This window comes from Drosophila eugracilis, unplaced genomic scaffold (genome assembly GCF_018153835.1).
Source record: "Drosophila eugracilis isolate 14026-0451.02 unplaced genomic scaffold, ASM1815383v1 contig_90, whole genome shotgun sequence".
NCBI lineage: Eukaryota > Metazoa > Arthropoda > Insecta > Diptera > Drosophilidae > Drosophila > Drosophila eugracilis.
This window is the reverse complement of record NW_024573812.1, coordinates 569,747-586,467: the sequence shown is the minus strand read 5'-3', so window position 1 is coordinate 586,467 and position 16,721 is coordinate 569,747. Positions and strand designations below refer to the sequence as shown.

The following is a 16,721-nucleotide window of genomic DNA, read 5'->3' as shown; positions in this document are numbered from 1 at the left end:
AGATTAATTTAAGTTTAATTTAGAGATAACTTGTACGAATATGCTTAAACCTGTCCCGTGGATGGGGGCACACCGTTCATGGTCGCCTCCTCGTCCGAGGAGATGTCGATCATGCTCTCCACACGCGAAGGCGACATCACATACACAAAGTGCTCCGTGGAGCCCTCGGGACCGACTGGCGGCGGGAGTATGACCACGGAACCATCCTGGGGCGGTGGTGGCGGAGTATCTATACTGCAATACTTGAGATTCCCGGCACCACCTCCGCCCGAATCATCTGGCGGTGGTGCTCCGCCATTGCAGTCAAAGTTCTCCAACTCTAGCTCCAAATCACTGACGATCCGCATGCATCGCATTTTCGCGAGCGATTGAAACTTCATGGGCATGGCACGCACCTGGCGCGCCAGACTCAAGAAGAACAGGGTATTGGCGTCCAGTTCCCGGTTGGCCTGCAGCACGGCGGACACATCCCAATCGCTGGGGAAACGCGGATCGCAGATTTTACGCGTTTTAGTGGGCGACGCTGCTTGCTGTTGTTGAATTTGTGGCATCTGTATCGCTTGTTGAGGCTGCATTTGTCCGGAATTACCCCCCGAACAGCTAAGATTTATTGCTGTTGTTTGCGGCGAAGGTTGAACCCTTCGCACCTTAGAGGCTGGTGGCGCTGGAGGCGGCGGTGGAGGTGTGGGATTGCCAATGGGCAAATTAACGCCTGGACAGCTGCCATTCAACCGATTGGCATTCTGTACTTGGTTAGCGAGATTTTGGAACAATCCCAAAGGTGCTCCAGCTGCCGCCGCAGCTGTCAGCTCCTTCTTGAAGTTATCCGCTGCTGCAAAGAGATGCGGTTCGATGATCAGGCAGCCCACATTGCTGTTGGCCCCACTTCCGGAGCTACAACCCGGTGGCGTGATCGTAGGTGGTAATGGCAGTCCAGCAGCTACTGCAGCCGCCTTGAGCGTAGCCAGCGGGAACATTTGCTGGGCCAAGCCGCCCACACCCAAGCCCATGGGTAGATGGTTGGCCAACGAGGCCAAAGCACTAGCATTGGCCTTGCTAACAGCAGCAGCTGCGGCAGCGGCTGAGGTTGCGGGTGCGATGGGCAGGGGCAGAACTACGGCGGAATTGCAGCCACTGGTGGCAGGTGGAGTCATTGCATTGAGTGGAGCCACTGCAGCACAGTTAAGGCTTCCGGTGGCACTGCCATTGCTGTTACTATTGTGAATTTGCGGTCCGGAAGCGCCTACTCCACCTGCTCCACCCAAATTACTACCAGGGGAGATCATATTTGGGGGCGTGGCTACGCCCAAACTTGACGTTAAGGCGGGCGCCGAAGTGCTGCTCAATGCAGTCGTATAAGTATTAACCGTATGTGTCCCAATGGAAGAACTACCGGCAGATGCAGTGGCAATGGTGATTTTCAGTTCCTCTTCGCCTCCATTGCTAGCCGCCTTGGCCAAAACCTGGTAACCAAAATCGCACTCTGTGTCGTCCTCGTCATTGGATTTTCCATTTCCATTAGCAGAGTTTCTACAAGGATGTTTGAGAAAAAGTTCACTTCAAGTTATCATATCGATGTCCGTGTTATATTAAAGAGTACTTACCTTCCTGGTCCCTGGAAGGGTTTCAGGAAGTCCATGTGATCTGCATGTGCCCAGTACTGGTATTTCTTTGAGGTCTTCGTGCCTACGCGAAACGAGCGGAGATACTTCGTATAACTGTCCCTTAGATTTTTCCATTTTCGCTTGGAGGCCTCTGGAAAAAAATAAACAAATGTGATTTCAAAAATAATATACTTTAAATATGTAGAAGTTTTTATACTTAATAAATGCACCCCTACGTTAAATAATTAATAATTGCTACAAAATTCAAAGCTAGAAGATAAATTAAAATTTAAAATTGGCGGGAGTGTGACCATCCGTCCTTATAAGCAAACCAAATGCGTTTCCAGAAAAGTAAGCTTCCACATTAATGATCGTTGAATTCATTCCTATTCTGAAAATCACGCGATCTGCAAGCTCAGTTTGTGAACGAAAATCAGCAACAAAAAACGCAAATTTCGTATTTAAATTGCAAAACAAGAAGTAGTGCTGGTGTCAATAAACTAATACAAAAGTAAGTCATTATTAAAAATTATAATTCTTGTTATTCCCCGAATATAATGTGACTTTATATATGTACATACATATGTACTGAATATGAATGATGTATAATGCGTAGAACAATTATTAAAAACAGTTTTCGGCAAAATTCTAGGAAATGCTTAACACTTTATTAAAATGAATCTCTTAACAAAAGTAAAAGTTAAAGTTACCGGCTATGCAATATTAAGAAATGAAAGATTTTCACGAGAGCAAGTGATAAACAGAGGCCCTAATACAGGGTGATCAATTTGGCAAAAAAAATATTCATTATAAACTATTTTTTATTGGTAATAAATCAATTTAAAATTTTTAAGTGAAATAAATTTTATTTAATTTGAGGTGCAGCACAGGTGGTTGGTTGTTTTGGTCCAAACTTTGAATCTGGCAATGCTGCACGCAATGTTTTTGTTTTGAAAAGCTCCCGCCTGCCGACTCCCACTGCCACCCCCTCCCTGACAGCCCACCCTCTCTCTCACTTTGCGTGCCTTTCTCGCTCTCTATCAGCATCAGAGAGCGCGCAGTTTTCGCTCTTCAACTGTTTTTGTTTGTTTTTTCTGCGTGCCAGTGTGTTTTCCTTTTTATTATTTTTTTGTTTCTGCTTCTCGCTGCAATTTGCCGACCGCACTCCAACACACACATATGTAACTTTTCTATATACATACATACATATATATGGATGTATATGTACCACCAGCGTACGAAAAATATCAGGCCGGGCGGTTTGAGTTTGGCCGCTTTCAGGTACATATACATACACACATAGGTGGTACATATGCGGTACAGAAGTGTGCGCGGGTTCTACGTAATTCAATTTCCTGCGCCTCCTTTTTTTTTGAGTGTGGTTTCGAGTTGGTCAGAGGGGGTGGTACTAAAAAACTGGTCGGTGGGGGGAGGTTAAGATGCTCTAGCATTATTACCTACCAACTGAAAGACCTATCTCATCGGCGATTTGCGTCCACACCTTCAGCTTCACTTCGACGTTCTTGTAATCCGGATTGTGATTGTTATACACCACATCGTACTTCTTGACGATCTCGATGAAATCGGAGGTGTTATCTGACGTAGTTGAAGATTCGCTGATTGCGCGCGCCACTTTCACATCCTTCATGCTAACCGGGGGCTTTTACTAACGGTTATTGCTAGCTCCTTATTTTTCTATACGATTGCGCCTCCTTGCTAACAGTCCGCAAAACGACACCGAGAGAGAGATAGGAGAGCTGGAGAGCAAGAGCGGGCAACGAGAGAGCGAGCGCTAAAATCGGAATCTGCCAACCGTCCGACTATCCGACTACCGTTCTGTGTGCGACCGCTCCGGCAAACGTTGGACACTTGAATGAAACGACGACGACGACGACGATGACGACGCCGCCGCCGAGAGCTGCATGCACACACAAGTACGCTCCCCACTCCACTTCTTCCCCTTTCCGCACCGCCCCTGCCATGCCCTGCCTTTTCACCGCCCCGCACTGCCCCGCGACCTCCCTCACACCTCCCGCCGCGCGCGCACACTCACATACACACACATACAAGCATAGACAGCCCGAACCAACAACAAGAACAACAACAAAAGCGGAGCCCCAACAGCGAACGTTGTTGGAGGACGTGTAAAGAAGAACAAGAACAAGCTGGCAAGCTCATCATGACGAAAAAACGATGAGGGCGACGGGGAAGGAAAGGAAAGGGGAGAGGGCGACATGGGCGTTCGCACCGCTTCAGCGTTAACCGCCCACCAGGCAAAAGCATCAACAACAACAAAAACCAACCAGAGGGCTTAGTTGCACTAGTGTTTTATATGTACGTACCTACATATGTATATATACACACATATAAACTTATATATAAGTATATATGTATCTATGTGTTGGATACAAAAACCAAGCGCGACAAAATTGCGATGCTGCCCGCACTTCTTCGGCAGGCAAAATCTGCTGCTTAAATGCATTTTAAAATGCAGCAAAATAAACTGTTGATTATCACGTGCCATCGCCAAGTCAAGTTCAAGGTCATAGCTTAAGCTAAAGAAATATCGAAAGGATATCATATTAATGGAAATATAAGAAGAGAGAAAGGTTCCAGTTAGAAATGGAGAGAGTGATCCTTAGCTTAGCCCTATAAGTTTGGCGGAAGAGAGCTTAATTTTACCGCTAGGATTGCACTTGTTAAGAGAGATAGTGATTGTGTTTAAGAAGTGAAGAGAGGGTTAAAGTGATTTTAAGAAAGAGGTGATGAAGAGGAGGTGAACAGGATAAGCAAAACACTAGAGTGGGCGAGCCAGCCCATGGGCGTATATGGGGTACACCCTACGAAATATTAAAACTTGTATTATTTTATTTATCAACTATAAGCACCGCAATTACCTTTAAATAAATTTCGTATTAATGTTAAAATTATATTAAAACATTTAAAAGGGAACTGTTGTACAACCTCCCTGCTGCCCCTTCTTGATCCGCTTCTGGTTCAGCCAAGTGGCTCCATCGATCCGTCTCTTTCTGTTAGCGTGCCCTCCCCCCTCATCTACGTCTTCTTCATCTTTGGTTGCTGCTGCGACTCTGGTTTTGTTGTTGCGAACCTACGACCAGTTAACTTACCTACCGCTTTGGCTCCTTCCTAACTAACACACACATACACATACTTACGCTGGCGAATATTTAGCCAGGCGACGTCGTGTGTGTGTGTGTGTGTTTGTGAGCTTTGGCTGCGTGTGTACGTTTGTATCTCTTCAGCTTGTGCGGGTTTTTTGTTGCTTTTATTATAAGTATTTTTTCGCTTTTCTCTCGTCTCGCCTCGCCTCTCGTCTCCATACCACTACCTCTGCCTCCTCCCCTTTTTGCCTCTCTGCCCGCCCCCACTCGCACTCGCAGCAGCGACGTCTCTGCTTCCCCGTCCCTCTCACTCTTTTGGCACAAGTCCTGGCGGCCGGCTCTTGCTCTCACCCCTCCCTCTACCTTAACACCGCCACTGCTGAACCTCTGCAGCACTCTCGGTCTTCCCCTCCCTCTGGCACCCACAGCTCCCGGTTTGCCAGTTCCGAACATCATCATCATTGCCAACGCCAACATCATCATCATCTTCATCATCATTATCATCAACAGCCAGCCCCCAAACAGCAGGAAAAGCAACAACAACAAAGGCAACGGCAACAGCAGCAGCAGCAATTCGTAGAATGGAAAGGGGGCTGAGAGGTGGGATGAGTGGTGGGGGTGGGAAGGCGGGCGGGTAGTGGGTCGCTGGGCGTTTTGGCGTTCGACGTCGAAGGCCTGGCTGTCTGTGTGTATGAATGTGTGTGGGCCGTTCGTTGTCTGTATGTTTGTGAGTGTGTTTGGATGTATGTATGTATATATGTCCGTTTGCTGCTGCTGTGTGTAGCTGTGCCGCAAAAAGAGAGTGGGACAGAAGAGCGGGGGGAGGGCAGTGGTGCTGTTGCCTGGAAGGGGGCGAGCTATGGGCTATGGTCTATGCCAGCAAGCTGGAACGGAGCACAGTGGGTGGAACGGGTGGCGTAGAGCGGGGGAGAGCGGCCTACCGCCGCTGGTAAAGTTGTCTTGTTGTTGTAGCTGCCGTTGCTGTGTTGTTGCCTTTCGTAAATCGATAAACGATGTCCGGACTGCGGAGTAGGCGAACGCTTTGCGTGTGCACATATGTACGTATGTACATTTATATAGTCGTATATATATATTTATATCCGGACGCCTATATATACAAAACCATATAAAATATACATATGTATACACAAGCATTGGTATGCGTGTACATTATGTAGACGATTTTTATATAAATGGCGCCTAACGGAGTTTTGATGCAATCTGCAACCAATACATATTTACTTACTTCTACACCGCCCCCGGATTTGACCCCCCCAGGAACTATTTTGTATTTTGTGTTGACCCAATCATTTGGCATATTTGCAATCTTTGATTAAATCGCCAATTAAAGTTTGCTCAGAGCTCAACTTAGAAGATTTTACTAGTAAATCAACCATTTAGAAAACATGCTCAAACTTTCGCTATCATCGATGCGCTTAAGAATAATTCTTAGTGCTAGAACTAACAAGAATCCGTACTACTTAAGCACATATATAGTCCCCGTTACTTTAACAAAAGCACAATTACAGCTCACCAATTTCAGACTCATATGCTTTAATTCTGATAAAACTAAGAAATTCGACTGAAAAAAATTATATAAATAGGCATACAACAGTAAAGATTTAAACGACTTAAATTTGAATTTACTAAGTGTTATATATAACAAACACAAAAAGTTCAAATAATATACCTATACCCATATAGACCTAATGTTTTGATAATAGTTATATCCAATAATTTAAGTATCCTCATTTATTATTATTTACACAATGTTTTTAAATTCGAAAAATGGCTTGTTTACTAAAAAGTTTAGATTATCTTGACTTAAGTCAAAATTTTTGTTATGTTAGATCTTTAATATAAATGAATTTTGTATATTTAAGGATATTCCTGTTATCCAAACTTGAATTCAGAGAAGGAAAAATGAGTTCCACCTTTGAACAACATTTAAATGAGATTGTCAGTGAACTTTGGGAACCACCGAACCATAGAGATGTCTACATCGTAAGAGATTTTGTTATGAATATATTGAAGAGTAATAAAGTGCTGACCTCCACATGCTCGTTAAAAATGGTAGATTTTGGTAAGTGATATGGCATTAACTTTACCTTTAGATATATATATGTAAATTTAATTCTTTGTAGGCAGCAGGCCTTTGGGAATTCATACTTCTGAAAGCAATTTCAATGTAATGGTTCTTTTAAAGTTTCCCTACATCGAAGATATATTGGTGCGCCCGGATCAACATCGTCCTGGTATGGTGCACTTGGACTTCAGTCGTGTACCATTCAATGACTTTACGGACGTGCTACTTGATAAGCGCTATTACCTCAAGCGCAATGCGGTACACAATATGATGGAGGTTCTCCTAGAGAATGTACATGGTTGCCAATTCTGGGGCAACAGAGATTATTACAAGCTACAATACAGCCGCTGTGGCGATGTGCACATCATTACTGCAAAGTCAAGAAACCATGTATTATCCATTGATTTTATGCCAGCAATTGACATCTACTACGATGGATTTTACTGGGAGGCGGTACCTAAGTGGGCGCCAGGGCCGAAACGCTCGGACAAATGCACCTTTATGATTAGCGCGATTGAAGAGGAGATATTTCGCTTCAAACAGGGCGGTGAAAATATCATAAATGCTGTGGTGTTGCTGAAGGCAATGTGCGAGTCCAAAAACTTGCCAAAAGTTTGCAACTATCATTTAGTTTCCACGGCAATCGGTCTAATCTCTACTGAATATTATCGTAATTTATCATTGCAATATGTCTTTCTATATGTAGGTATTTCATTAATTAAAATATTAAGTTTCTTTTATTAAACCTTTATTTAAAATGGGTTAAAACAAACTGTTGTGCGTTTGATCGTAAATTAATAATTTCAAACAGCTATGAAATTTCTATGAGATCTAGGTTAACAAAATAGTTTATAAATCTGAATTCAAAAATTATAAATTAGGTAAAAGGATATATAAATCATGAAGAAGAATATTTATAGAATTTTTAAAGCAACCGATTTTATTTTCCAGCTACTTGAAGATTTGGCCGATGCTTTTGATAAAGATGACCTCTCATACTTCTGTTATGAGGATCTGGATCTAATACCGGACTTTAATACAATCGAGCTTAACGAGTATGCAAATGCTTTGAACGACGCTTACATGACCCTTAAAACTTATCCTGACCAAGATAGACTTTCTTATGGCCGTTGCAGCAGTCACTTTTTGGCGATTTTTCACGACTAAGATTGTTAGTTCTAAAACAATTTGTTTTTAATATGTTTAATGGTAATCCCTTGCGACGAAATGAAGCAAAGAAAATTAAGTTTTTATATCGAAAATGTTATATTGCCTATGTTATTTTATAATGTTGCATTTAAAATTTAAATACAGGTTAAACTGCTAATAATATGAATTTAAGCAGACGAAACTTTTGTTATGTACCAAACTGAAATGAGACTGTACTGAAATCCAAACATATATATAATTTCCATTAAACTTAAGCTATTACCAAATCATTAAAGTATTTGATTTATATTGGTTAAAGTGTTTGAAAAGCGAGAATTTTTCACTAATCCATATGAGTAATGGGACCCATTGGTCCAACAATATCTACATCCTTGCCCGAAGCCAGTTGGCGGTCGTTGATCTGCTGCTGCTGGAAAAGTAGCTGCACTAGGATAATCACATAGTTTGCCATGCCGTTGTACACCTGTCGGGATAAGTCCATATGAAAAGAATAAGGATGGTCTAAGCTTCGGTCAGGTGATAACCTACCAGGTAAATGGTGGAGACATTGAGTTTTATTGTTGTGCCCACCATTGCCGCCTGTCGATTGTGCATGCGCCAGTGTTGGAGGTCCTCGGTCTGCCGGAGTGCCACATCATGGCCGGGAAAGTATTTCGAATAGCGGCTTAACAAATGCATACAGTTGCGTTTCTGGAGAGGAAGCGGATGCATTCTTTCTATGTTCAAGGTAAGATTCTACCCACCTCTCGCTGCAGCAGGTATCCGTATGTGCTGGTTATGATCACTTTGTAGGTGTGTATGGTCACGTGAAGCAGGGTAAAGGTGTACTCAAGATCCCATGGCTCTCTGTTAAGCAACTTTTGGCAGATGACGTAGACGAAACAGGTCATGATTGTAAAGTCGTAGAAGATACCTGCAGCTGCGGCGAAACCATATACTCCATTCAACTCCGTCAGAAAATAAGAGCAGCGCTTGGACATATTGAAAAGATATGTTATCTTCTCGTGTACCTCTGGATCTCCATCGGATTGATAAAGTTGCAGAACAAGCTGTTGTACCAGCCGCAGACGTACCCGCAGAAAGTCCATTATTCCTATGTGAACAAATCCAACCAATCCCACGGAACTGGTCAGCAAAGTATAGGTAACGGCCATCAGCAAAGTGGATGGTATGCCGCAGGTGCAACGCGCCGTATCGAAGATAAGTGAGATGGAGAAGGAGAAAAAGCAAAAGCCCACGATCACAGTGCCATACCAATATTTTAACCGAGATCGTTGATAACTCCACTGAACATGAGGGAAAACTTCAAGGATACCCTCATCGAATTCCTGCATGCTGACTAGGAGTTTAAGGTGTCGGCTCCTCTTTATATCTAGCGACAGACAAAATTCCAAATAAGTTATTGAGCAGCTGAGGCACTCCCATGTAAAAATCGCCTTGACCAGCGGACTAAGGTGTCCAAACATGGCAGCTGCCATTTCGGTATCCTTCAGCTTAGTCATCACACTACCCAGAAAGCCGGTAACCATGAAGAGACGCGCCAACAAGGCATAGCCCACAGTCCATCTGTTTGACACAGATCCTCCACGGCCAGAACTTCTCACTCGGATCGTGGTTAATCCCCAGTAAAACATCAGGCCAAACAAATTTCCGTAGCAATAAACAAATCCATCATTGCGCTCCATTTTCAACTCTAAGAAATTGGAATTTGGACTGGCCAGTGCCGTACAGAGCTATTTATTCCCGCGCAGGGGTAATTAAATATTGATTACACATAGATATGATCGGACTAATTGAATACATCGTTTTGACCGCCTCTACATGTCTGGTTGTTACACACATCGAAAGTCTTCTTTACACAAACGTAAACTGTCGTGCTTTACTGCGGGAATTCGAATTGGCGGTGGTATTGTTGGCGGAGCTGTTCGAGTTTGGTGCACTGCGTCGTAGCGCCTTCTGCAGGACATGTGCGTCCGCTGGTTCGATGCGCTTGTAGTACTGCTCCTTGGTATCGACAATCTCGAAACCGAATTTCTTATAGAACTCGATGGCTCCGTCGTTGTTGATTTGCACGTGCCTAAAATAGTTAAACGAAGTGAATTATTATCTTAATCAGGAAAAAACAGAGAATTATATTGTTACAGAAAAATGCTGTCAAAGTTTCCATCCTTCTCCGCGAAGTTCATGATGTGCTCAAACATAACTGTTCCGATGCCCAACCGGCGGTATGGGGACAGGCATCCCAGGGTCATGATGTATAGACGCCTCTGGTTCTCAGTGGTATCGATACGACAGCAGACGGCGCCCACAACAATGTCGTTGTAGTAGGCCAATTTGGCCAGTTCTCCGGCTTCCAAAACGTCTACGTAGAACTTGTCATTGTAGGAAACCGGAAAGACAACGGTGTTGAGCTTCTTCAGCTGCTTGATATTGTGCGGCGTCACATCGCCCAGTTCGATGCTGTTTCTACAAGCGGGAAAGAGAGATGGACAAATGGCATTTTAGGTTATGATTCCGGAGCAACTACTGCAGTCACAACCCATCGGTTGGCAGCCAAGGATCATTTCTCACCTGGTCATGATGTTTTTACAATTTTTTAATAATTTACCAACGCGCCTTGCGCCTAAAAATTCTAATAGAAAAATGTGTTTTAAGCGCCACAGCTGATCTGATTGGCCAGGTTGCTGGCCGCTGGTTATTGTTATCGATTGCTGGTGCCGGCTTCAGAGGAGACCAAACAGCTATTTTATAGGAAACAAGCAATCAGTTTGTTTCAGTTTGAAGTCTTTAAAGTAGCTTACTTTAAATTTATGATAATCAAAATATTTATATTTATATATGAGGCTTAAGCTGGGGTCATTTTAAGATGAAATGGTGCTTTCAAGGTATCACCGATTTCATTATATTTTACATTACCTTTTAAATACCTACATTATCTACTTGATATCGATAATCGAAATTTGACACAAGTAAGCAAACGCAGTTTTGAGAAATACCCTAATGGGTTTCTGTGGTAAAAAAAACAAACAGCGGCTAGTTAACTTCTTTTCGACACAGTTCAACATATCTGAGCACCCAAATGAATCCAAATATGAACATGATGCCCATGTCGGGACCGCAGATGATGCAGGTGATGCAGTCCTCGCCCTCTGGACCTCCTGTGCCCGTTCAACATCAGCAACAACAACAGCCGCAGCCGCTGCAACAACAGCAGCAGGCCGAAAAACTGGACAACATCTCTAGAGTAAAGAGTTTGTTAGGACCGCTGCGGGAATCCATGTTCCTAACTATCCGTTCGAGTGCCTTCACTTTGCAACAGAACAATCTGGCGGACAACTTGAAAAGAGACACAGGAGCCCACCATGTTCCTCGATTTGACAAACACTTGGAGGATTTCTATGCATGCTGCGACCAGATCGAGATACACTTAAAGACGGCGATGCAGTGCCTTCAGCAGCAGAACTCTTCGAATCACTATCTTCCAGGCCCGGTGACGCCCATGCGGATGGAAACCTTTATGCCGGATAACACCGGTCCCATTCCTTATCCCACATACTTGAACACCGTCAGGGTTCACGTACAATCAGCCAAGGATATTCACGATACTCTCATTAGCGCTGCCCAAAACATTTCACAGGCTGATTGATAGTTATAGTGGTATTAGGTCTTATTATTTTCCAAGATTAGACTTAAGTAATAAAAATTCTACGAAATAGGAAATTGTTTCTTTAAGAAAAATATTTTGGGAAAATTTGTGGTGTGACCATAATACAGATTACAGGCAAAAACATAAATGTAATATTTGTATACATAGTGTAGTGTAATATACTTTATGTTAAGCCAAGATTTACCTTAAATCTTTATGTATCTATCATTCTTTTGTGTTTTCCAAATTTCTTAAAATGTAACCATAAGCTATAAAGCGCAGTAAGAACACGCTGCAGCAGTTGACGTTACTGCGTTGCTAGTGGGAACAGACTAAAAAACTTTCGATAGGCAAGAGTCGGACGTGTCACAATTAGAACGCAAAAGCAAAACACAGCGGTGCCGCTCATTTATTTACAAGCAGAGAAGTGGTAAGTCCACCAATTCATGTAAACTATTGATAAATAGTTTATAGTTTTCTTTCCCTAACCAATAGAATTATTAACCTAAGAAAATGGCAGATGAACAACCCAATCTTGTGGCTGGACACCCACCTGCATGTAAGTGCACTTCCATGAGTGTGTATGTGTGTGTGCAGGCATCTTTTGTCTTTTCTTTTTGACATCAACTAAATCCAATAAGAAATCTACGAATTGCTTTGTTGGCAATTAATAATACGCCCAATCCTATCAATTGCCACAATATCTACGGCCTTATCAGTATCTTAACCTGTTTCGGCCAACGCTGATAAGTAAACAAACAACCACACACACGCACACTCACAAAGTCATTGCTTCCAAAAATATATTCTTAACTTTGTGCTGACGTCAGATGCATATTGACATTTTATTTTCAATACCCTTTGCATAGATTGTTATTATTTTGATCAATCGTTTGTATTTAGATATTGCCGATATTTATATTTTATATTTTGATAATAATAATGGCTTGTGGCGTAAAGTACATATATTGATATATATATTTTTTTAATTTTAGTGAAGGCAGGTGGTATGCGAATTGTGCAGCACAAGGCGCCCACAGCTGAGCGTGCGCCCAAGGATGCCGAGGATTGCACTGGACTGACAGTGAGTTCGGGTCATTAATTAAAAAAAAAATAAATTTACATCAATTTACCCATAGCAACCTATTGCGGTGAACTCGGGTTCTGTGAGCGGTGCACCCGTTAAGGGCAACACGGACTTTACGCCCGCATCTGCCCAGGTGGCCCACTCGCCCAAGCCACCGGCTGCAGTGCAGCAAAAGCCCCAGATCCACATCCAGCAGCCACGCAAGTGATGATGAAGGATTCCGGTCGGCAAAACTATTATCATTATCCTAACTTTTTGATCTTTTGTTGAAATTCCATAAGTCCTCAATGGTATTGAAGTCGCCTGTGAAAGCGATATTAACTTTATATGCATTTGCTATTGCATTCCATAAATGAAAAATGCTGATTCTCTGAGTTAATATTTTGTAATAAACTATATCCCTTTTTTATATAATTGTCAAGATTTTGATTTGCGAGTTGGTAAGTTGATAAGGTATGTTTCTAATCTATTGCATATCATTATGATATCTCTAGTTATCTTAACTGTTCGCAAAATTATCCGAAATTGGCTGTAAATGCCCTTATAATTCCCAAGTGCTTTTTCTTTAAAGCCTCTGTATAAATAAAGAAGTTTGTATCATTGTTAAGTGCCCCACTGAGCTTCGGTGGTCCGGGGTGCGGACTTCAAATCCGTAGTTGATTAGCGTCGAAGTGGTTCGATTCCACCTGGGGGGCGAATGAATGATAGGATTCCGATTCATTTTGTTTTTAAACATGCTTTTTATTATCCAGTAAAAAAACGCGATTATATGGCATTGGCTGCCTTGACAATCCAGGGTCTTAGGATGGCCACATCGGCGTAGACACCGGGATAGTTATCGTCAGCACACCGATAACCCCAAGATACAATGCCCACCAGCTGGCTATTGGCCACCAAAGGACCTCCAGAGTCGCCTGTACAGGCATCCGCGTCACTGCTAGCGGCACAAATAGTTTCTTCTCCCACAAAGTCATAGCCATAGCCAAACTTTTGCGAGGCACATTCTCCACGATCGATGATTTGTAGTTGGGCTTTCTGAAGGGTATCGGCAAAGGCTCCATTCTCCATATAACCCCAACCCGTGACAGTGGCCGTCGAACCACCCACTGGACTCTTGCTGGCCAGATTGATTGGTCTAGTGGAGAGACTGAAGGTAAGTGGAGTTGATAGGCGGAGAACAGCAATGTCGTAGTGCAGGAAAGTGGAGTCAAACTGCTCGTGGACTTTGTACGCCGCCACGGGAACCAATGTACCACCGTAGTTGTGATTTTGTGCTCCCACGCGGACCTTCATCAAGGTTACGGACTTCTCATACAGACAGTGTCCAGCTGTGATTACGATCTCCTTGCTGTAGATTACACCTCCGCACTCGTGACGTGCACTTATCTGGATGGACACCTGCCAGGGTGCGTTCCGAATCACCTGTTCACTTCCGCCCACAATTCGTCCGTTGGTCTCCACATCTGCAGCTGCGCCGAGGAGCAAGAAGACCAGGACAGTAACCGCTAAACCGTAAGCAGACATTCTGAAAGCCAAGTACAAACTGCCCGTATCTGTCCATGAAACCCCTTCATGGCGGCGTTCTTAGCAGGGTTGTAAAAGTTAATCGCCGGCTAATAGGATCTTATCGCTGTTATTGATACTCGCAAGTGAATTTGGTGAGAGCTCTACATGTAGTCCGTTTCTCTTGCTCGACGACCAAAACCGGTTACCCAGGCAACCTTTGTCAAACAAATTCATTTTCCTATACGAAAAACCCAAGCCAGCATTTATAATATTGAAAACCATTATGGATGATTGGAAGATAACGCCAGAGGAGCTTCTTCGTCTGCGAGAGAGCTGTTTGCAGTGCATCCGGAATGGCCAACTATACGAGCTGCGCAATGATGCCAAACTGAGAGCTGTTTATAGCACCCAAACCTATGAGGAATTCAAGTGAGTAGCAAAGAACCCAAAGCACACATTCTAAAACTCATGCCCTCAGAGACATAGTGGATGCCGCACATCTTCGTCCAGTGACCAAAAGGGACAAATCCAATGCACAGACAAGGAACAGGCTGTGGAACTCAGCTGCTCGTGATTGATTGCTTGATTGATTGATAGATTTCCCAATAAAATGTACAGCTCAAAGTTATAATCGGAAAATTCTCTTTATTTCGCAAAGATCTTAGGCGTTGCTGATCACCCAGGAGCGGAGAGCAGCGACATCGGCATAAACACCGGGGTAGTTGGCGTAAGCGCAACCGTATCCCCAGGAGACAACACCAACAAGAACTCCACCGGAGACCAATGGGCCACCAGAGTCACCCTGGCAGGCATCCTTGCCGCTAGCAGCAGCGCAGATCATGGTGCTCTTGATCTCGCTACCATATCCATAAGTGGAGGAAGCGCACACAGACTGGCTGACGATGTTCACGTTGACGTACTGCAACTGGGAGGGGATGGAGCTGGAACCGTAAGACTGGGTACCCCAGCCGGAGACGGAGGCGGCAGCGCCGTTAGCGGGGTTGGAGCTAGCCAGGCTGATGGACTTGATGGTGGAGCTGAAGGTCAGAGCGCTGGCTAGCTTAATGATGGCAATATCGTTGACCATGGTGTTGGAGTTGTATCCCTCGTGGTTCTTGAAGGAGGACACACTGACCAAAGTACCGCCGGAGCTCCAGTAGGTGGAACCAGCACGGACCTTCAAGACGGAGGCGGAAACAGACTGCAGGCAGTGAGCGGCGGTCACGATGATGTTGGAGGAGTAGATGGATCCACCGCAGGAGTGGCTACCACTGCGCTGCAGAGAGATCTGCCAGGGGAAGCTGCTGATGGTGGTAGCAGTACCGCCGACGATGCGGCCATCCAGCTGGGGCAGGAGTCCCTCGGGGACGGTGCCAGCCAAGGCGCAGGCAACAGCAGACAACAAGATCACGAACTTCAGCATGGTGCGAATCCAATGAGTTGCCTCCTCAAATGGTCGCCCCTTTTATACGGGGTTCCTATCTCTCCGCTGCGCATTAATCAGAATTTTCAATTATTATTATCACTTGCGGGCCAGGAAAACCCAAAATAAGTCCGTTGAAGTGACCGATAGATATTTTCGAACTGATAGATCGCGAATAATTCATATAATGATATGAAAATTAATACGCAATCGTGGGGCACGCTTCTACATAGAGATTCCACAATAGGTTCACAGAACGTTCAGTAGCGTCCACTTCCAACAAAGTCTTAGATTAAATAGTTCAACGTTAAAGCGAAGTTGAGTTTGAAAATACATTTTAGACTTCCGAAATCAAAGGAGTACGTTTGTGGGACAAATTCAGAATAACTAATAATAATATTAATATTAATAATTTCCTCCTTAAAAATTCATAAATTAGATTTGAACCTGTGCCTAAGTCAATCGAGCCATATTGGACGATTTGATTTATATAATATTTAAATAAATATTTTATATTGTAGTTAACACTTTATGGGGTATCATTAGGTCGAGACACGCATGATTAATACTGGTCTTTAGGATATTGAAGTGCTGTCATCACGAGTTTTTTTCCTGTTAGACCTGTAAAGAAAAAGATAGTACCAAACTTGTCAACCCTATTTGTTAGTATCTGAATAATATAACTATTCATTGCATGCAGAGAAGTGTCAGGCCTTTTTCTCTGATTTCTAGATTAGCCAAAAACGACGATTCTCATTATACCTATGTGGTATAGGTAAAAATTAGTAAAAAAAAGTTCAAAGGCCAGCAACTGAAAGGCAAACCTGTTTTAAATAAGCTTAACTGTTTATATATTATATATATATATATAAATACATTATTATAGCATTAAAAAATTCCTTTGTACTCATAATCTTTAAAAGATTTTGAAATTAAACGTAATAAGTTCAACTTTTTATAAAGGATACCGTCACAAATATTCGTTAGCAGTTTGCGGAAAAATTAAATTTGCCCTTCTCAGAATTTAACAAAGTCAAAATGAATGACAAATATCCAAAACAATATTCCTTATCAATC

The 16,721-nt window shown here is 43.2% G+C and overlaps 9 protein-coding genes and 1 non-coding gene across 10 annotated transcripts; 5 read left to right on the top strand and 5 right to left on the bottom strand.

The window, feature by feature from the left end:
- Nucleotide 1: 1 nt before the first annotated feature.
- On the bottom strand, nucleotides 2-3,458 carry LOC108106623. Its single transcript, XM_017213826.2, has 3 exons — nucleotides 3,066-3,458; nucleotides 1,605-1,755; nucleotides 2-1,530 (listed from the first exon to the last, which is right to left on the bottom strand). The coding sequence occupies exons 1-3, from the start codon at nucleotides 3,250-3,252 to the stop codon at nucleotides 45-47; spliced, it is 1,824 nt and encodes a 607-aa protein (XP_017069315.1). The 5' UTR covers nucleotides 3,253-3,458; the 3' UTR covers nucleotides 2-44.
- Nucleotides 1,984-8,238, top strand: LOC108106625. Its single transcript, XM_017213828.1, has 4 exons — nucleotides 1,984-2,115; nucleotides 6,610-6,809; nucleotides 6,871-7,514; nucleotides 7,764-8,238. Exons 2-4 carry the CDS (start codon nucleotides 6,650-6,652, stop codon nucleotides 7,977-7,979), a joined length of 1,020 nt encoding a protein of 339 aa, XP_017069317.1. The 5' UTR covers nucleotides 1,984-2,115; nucleotides 6,610-6,649; the 3' UTR covers nucleotides 7,980-8,238.
- Nucleotides 8,239-8,304: 66 nt separating this feature from the next.
- Nucleotides 8,305-9,677, bottom strand: LOC108106624 (putative gustatory receptor 47b). Its single transcript, XM_017213827.2, has 3 exons — nucleotides 8,726-9,677; nucleotides 8,511-8,672; nucleotides 8,305-8,445 (listed from the first exon to the last, which is right to left on the bottom strand). Exons 1-3 carry the CDS (start codon nucleotides 9,665-9,667, stop codon nucleotides 8,305-8,307), a joined length of 1,245 nt encoding a protein of 414 aa, XP_017069316.1. The 5' UTR covers nucleotides 9,668-9,677.
- A 12-nt stretch (nucleotides 9,678-9,689) lies between these two features.
- LOC108106629 (probable N-acetyltransferase san) lies at nucleotides 9,690-10,689 on the bottom strand. Its single transcript, XM_017213831.2, has 3 exons — nucleotides 10,554-10,689; nucleotides 10,125-10,448; nucleotides 9,690-10,059 (listed from the first exon to the last, which is right to left on the bottom strand). Exons 1-3 carry the CDS (start codon nucleotides 10,559-10,561, stop codon nucleotides 9,837-9,839), a joined length of 555 nt encoding a protein of 184 aa, XP_017069320.1. The 5' UTR covers nucleotides 10,562-10,689; the 3' UTR covers nucleotides 9,690-9,836.
- A 277-nt stretch (nucleotides 10,690-10,966) lies between these two features.
- LOC108106628 (mediator of RNA polymerase II transcription subunit 29) lies at nucleotides 10,967-11,702 on the top strand. The gene has a single exon (XM_017213830.2). The coding sequence runs from the start codon at nucleotides 11,062-11,064 to the stop codon at nucleotides 11,626-11,628; it is 567 nt and encodes a 188-aa protein (XP_017069319.1). The 5' UTR covers nucleotides 10,967-11,061; the 3' UTR covers nucleotides 11,629-11,702.
- A 241-nt stretch (nucleotides 11,703-11,943) lies between these two features.
- Nucleotides 11,944-13,129, top strand: LOC108106631 (death-associated protein 1). The gene is made up of 4 exons (XM_017213834.1): nucleotides 11,944-12,058; nucleotides 12,124-12,187; nucleotides 12,624-12,712; nucleotides 12,768-13,129. Exons 2-4 carry the CDS (start codon nucleotides 12,142-12,144, stop codon nucleotides 12,921-12,923), a joined length of 291 nt encoding a protein of 96 aa, XP_017069323.1. The 5' UTR covers nucleotides 11,944-12,058; nucleotides 12,124-12,141; the 3' UTR covers nucleotides 12,924-13,129.
- Nucleotides 13,130-13,324: 195 nt separating this feature from the next.
- Trnastop-uca lies at nucleotides 13,325-13,411 on the top strand. Its single transcript has one exon. It is a non-coding gene; the product is annotated as a tRNA-Sec (tRNA).
- Nucleotides 13,412-13,435: 24 nt separating this feature from the next.
- LOC108106626 (trypsin iota) lies at nucleotides 13,436-14,288 on the bottom strand. Its single transcript, XM_017213829.1, has one exon. The coding sequence runs from the start codon at nucleotides 14,237-14,239 to the stop codon at nucleotides 13,481-13,483; it is 759 nt and encodes a 252-aa protein (XP_017069318.1). The 5' UTR covers nucleotides 14,240-14,288; the 3' UTR covers nucleotides 13,436-13,480.
- A 104-nt stretch (nucleotides 14,289-14,392) lies between these two features.
- LOC108106763 (coiled-coil domain-containing protein 103) lies at nucleotides 14,393-14,852 on the top strand. The gene is made up of 2 exons (XM_017214003.1): nucleotides 14,393-14,650; nucleotides 14,700-14,852. The coding sequence occupies exons 1-2, from the start codon at nucleotides 14,505-14,507 to the stop codon at nucleotides 14,797-14,799; spliced, it is 246 nt and encodes an 81-aa protein (XP_017069492.1). The 5' UTR covers nucleotides 14,393-14,504; the 3' UTR covers nucleotides 14,800-14,852.
- Nucleotides 14,847-15,663, bottom strand: LOC108106762 (trypsin delta). Its single transcript, XM_017214002.2, has one exon. It carries the CDS (start codon nucleotides 15,642-15,644, stop codon nucleotides 14,883-14,885), a length of 762 nt encoding a protein of 253 aa, XP_017069491.1. The 5' UTR covers nucleotides 15,645-15,663; the 3' UTR covers nucleotides 14,847-14,882.
- Between the last annotated feature and the right edge of the window lie 1,058 nt (nucleotides 15,664-16,721).

What these genes read in the sequence shown, in the direction of transcription:
- LOC108106623 (XM_017213826.2), bottom strand. Translation starts at nt 3,252, where the DNA reads ATGAAGGATGTGAAAGTGGCGCGCGCAATCAGCGAATCTTCAACTACG. An exon ending in TGAGATAGGTCTTTCAGTTG is followed by an intron (nt 1,756 to 3,065) that starts GTAGGTAATAAT and finishes ATTTTTTTCCAG; the next exon opens with AGGCCTCCAAGCGAAAATGG. An exon ending in CCCTTCCAGGGACCAGGAAG is followed by an intron (nt 1,531 to 1,604) that starts GTAAGTACTCTT and finishes ACATCCTTGTAG; the next exon opens with AAACTCTGCTAATGGAAATG.
- LOC108106625 (XM_017213828.1), top strand. Translation starts at nt 6,650, where the DNA reads ATGAGTTCCACCTTTGAACAACATTTAAATGAGATTGTCAGTGAACTT. An exon ending in GTTAAAAATGGTAGATTTTG is followed by an intron (nt 6,810 to 6,870) that starts GTAAGTGATATG and finishes AATTCTTTGTAG; the next exon opens with GCAGCAGGCCTTTGGGAATT. An exon ending in TGCAATATGTCTTTCTATAT is followed by an intron (nt 7,515 to 7,763) that starts GTAGGTATTTCA and finishes TTTATTTTCCAG; the next exon opens with CTACTTGAAGATTTGGCCGA.
- LOC108106624 (XM_017213827.2), bottom strand. Translation starts at nt 9,667, where the DNA reads ATGGAGCGCAATGATGGATTTGTTTATTGCTACGGAAATTTGTTTGGC. An exon ending in GATACCTGCTGCAGCGAGAG is followed by an intron (nt 8,673 to 8,725) that starts GTGGGTAGAATC and finishes CTTCCTCTCCAG; the next exon opens with AAACGCAACTGTATGCATTT. An exon ending in ATGTCTCCACCATTTACCTG is followed by an intron (nt 8,446 to 8,510) that starts GTAGGTTATCAC and finishes TTATCCCGACAG; the next exon opens with GTGTACAACGGCATGGCAAA.
- LOC108106629 (XM_017213831.2), bottom strand. An exon ending in AACTTTGACAGCATTTTTCT is followed by an intron (nt 10,060 to 10,124) that starts GTAACAATATAA and finishes TAACTATTTTAG; the next exon opens with GCACGTGCAAATCAACAACG.
- LOC108106628 (XM_017213830.2), top strand. Translation starts at nt 11,062, where the DNA reads ATGAATCCAAATATGAACATGATGCCCATGTCGGGACCGCAGATGATG.
- LOC108106631 (XM_017213834.1), top strand. Translation starts at nt 12,142, where the DNA reads ATGGCAGATGAACAACCCAATCTTGTGGCTGGACACCCACCTGCAT. An exon ending in GGCTGGACACCCACCTGCAT is followed by an intron (nt 12,188 to 12,623) that starts GTAAGTGCACTT and finishes TTTTAATTTTAG; the next exon opens with TGAAGGCAGGTGGTATGCGA. An exon ending in AGGATTGCACTGGACTGACA is followed by an intron (nt 12,713 to 12,767) that starts GTGAGTTCGGGT and finishes ATTTACCCATAG; the next exon opens with CAACCTATTGCGGTGAACTC.
- LOC108106626 (XM_017213829.1), bottom strand. Translation starts at nt 14,239, where the DNA reads ATGTCTGCTTACGGTTTAGCGGTTACTGTCCTGGTCTTCTTGCTCCTC.
- LOC108106763 (XM_017214003.1), top strand. Translation starts at nt 14,505, where the DNA reads ATGGATGATTGGAAGATAACGCCAGAGGAGCTTCTTCGTCTGCGAGAG. An exon ending in CAAACCTATGAGGAATTCAA is followed by an intron (nt 14,651 to 14,699) that starts GTGAGTAGCAAA and finishes TCATGCCCTCAG; the next exon opens with AGACATAGTGGATGCCGCAC.
- LOC108106762 (XM_017214002.2), bottom strand. Translation starts at nt 15,644, where the DNA reads ATGCTGAAGTTCGTGATCTTGTTGTCTGCTGTTGCCTGCGCCTTGGCT.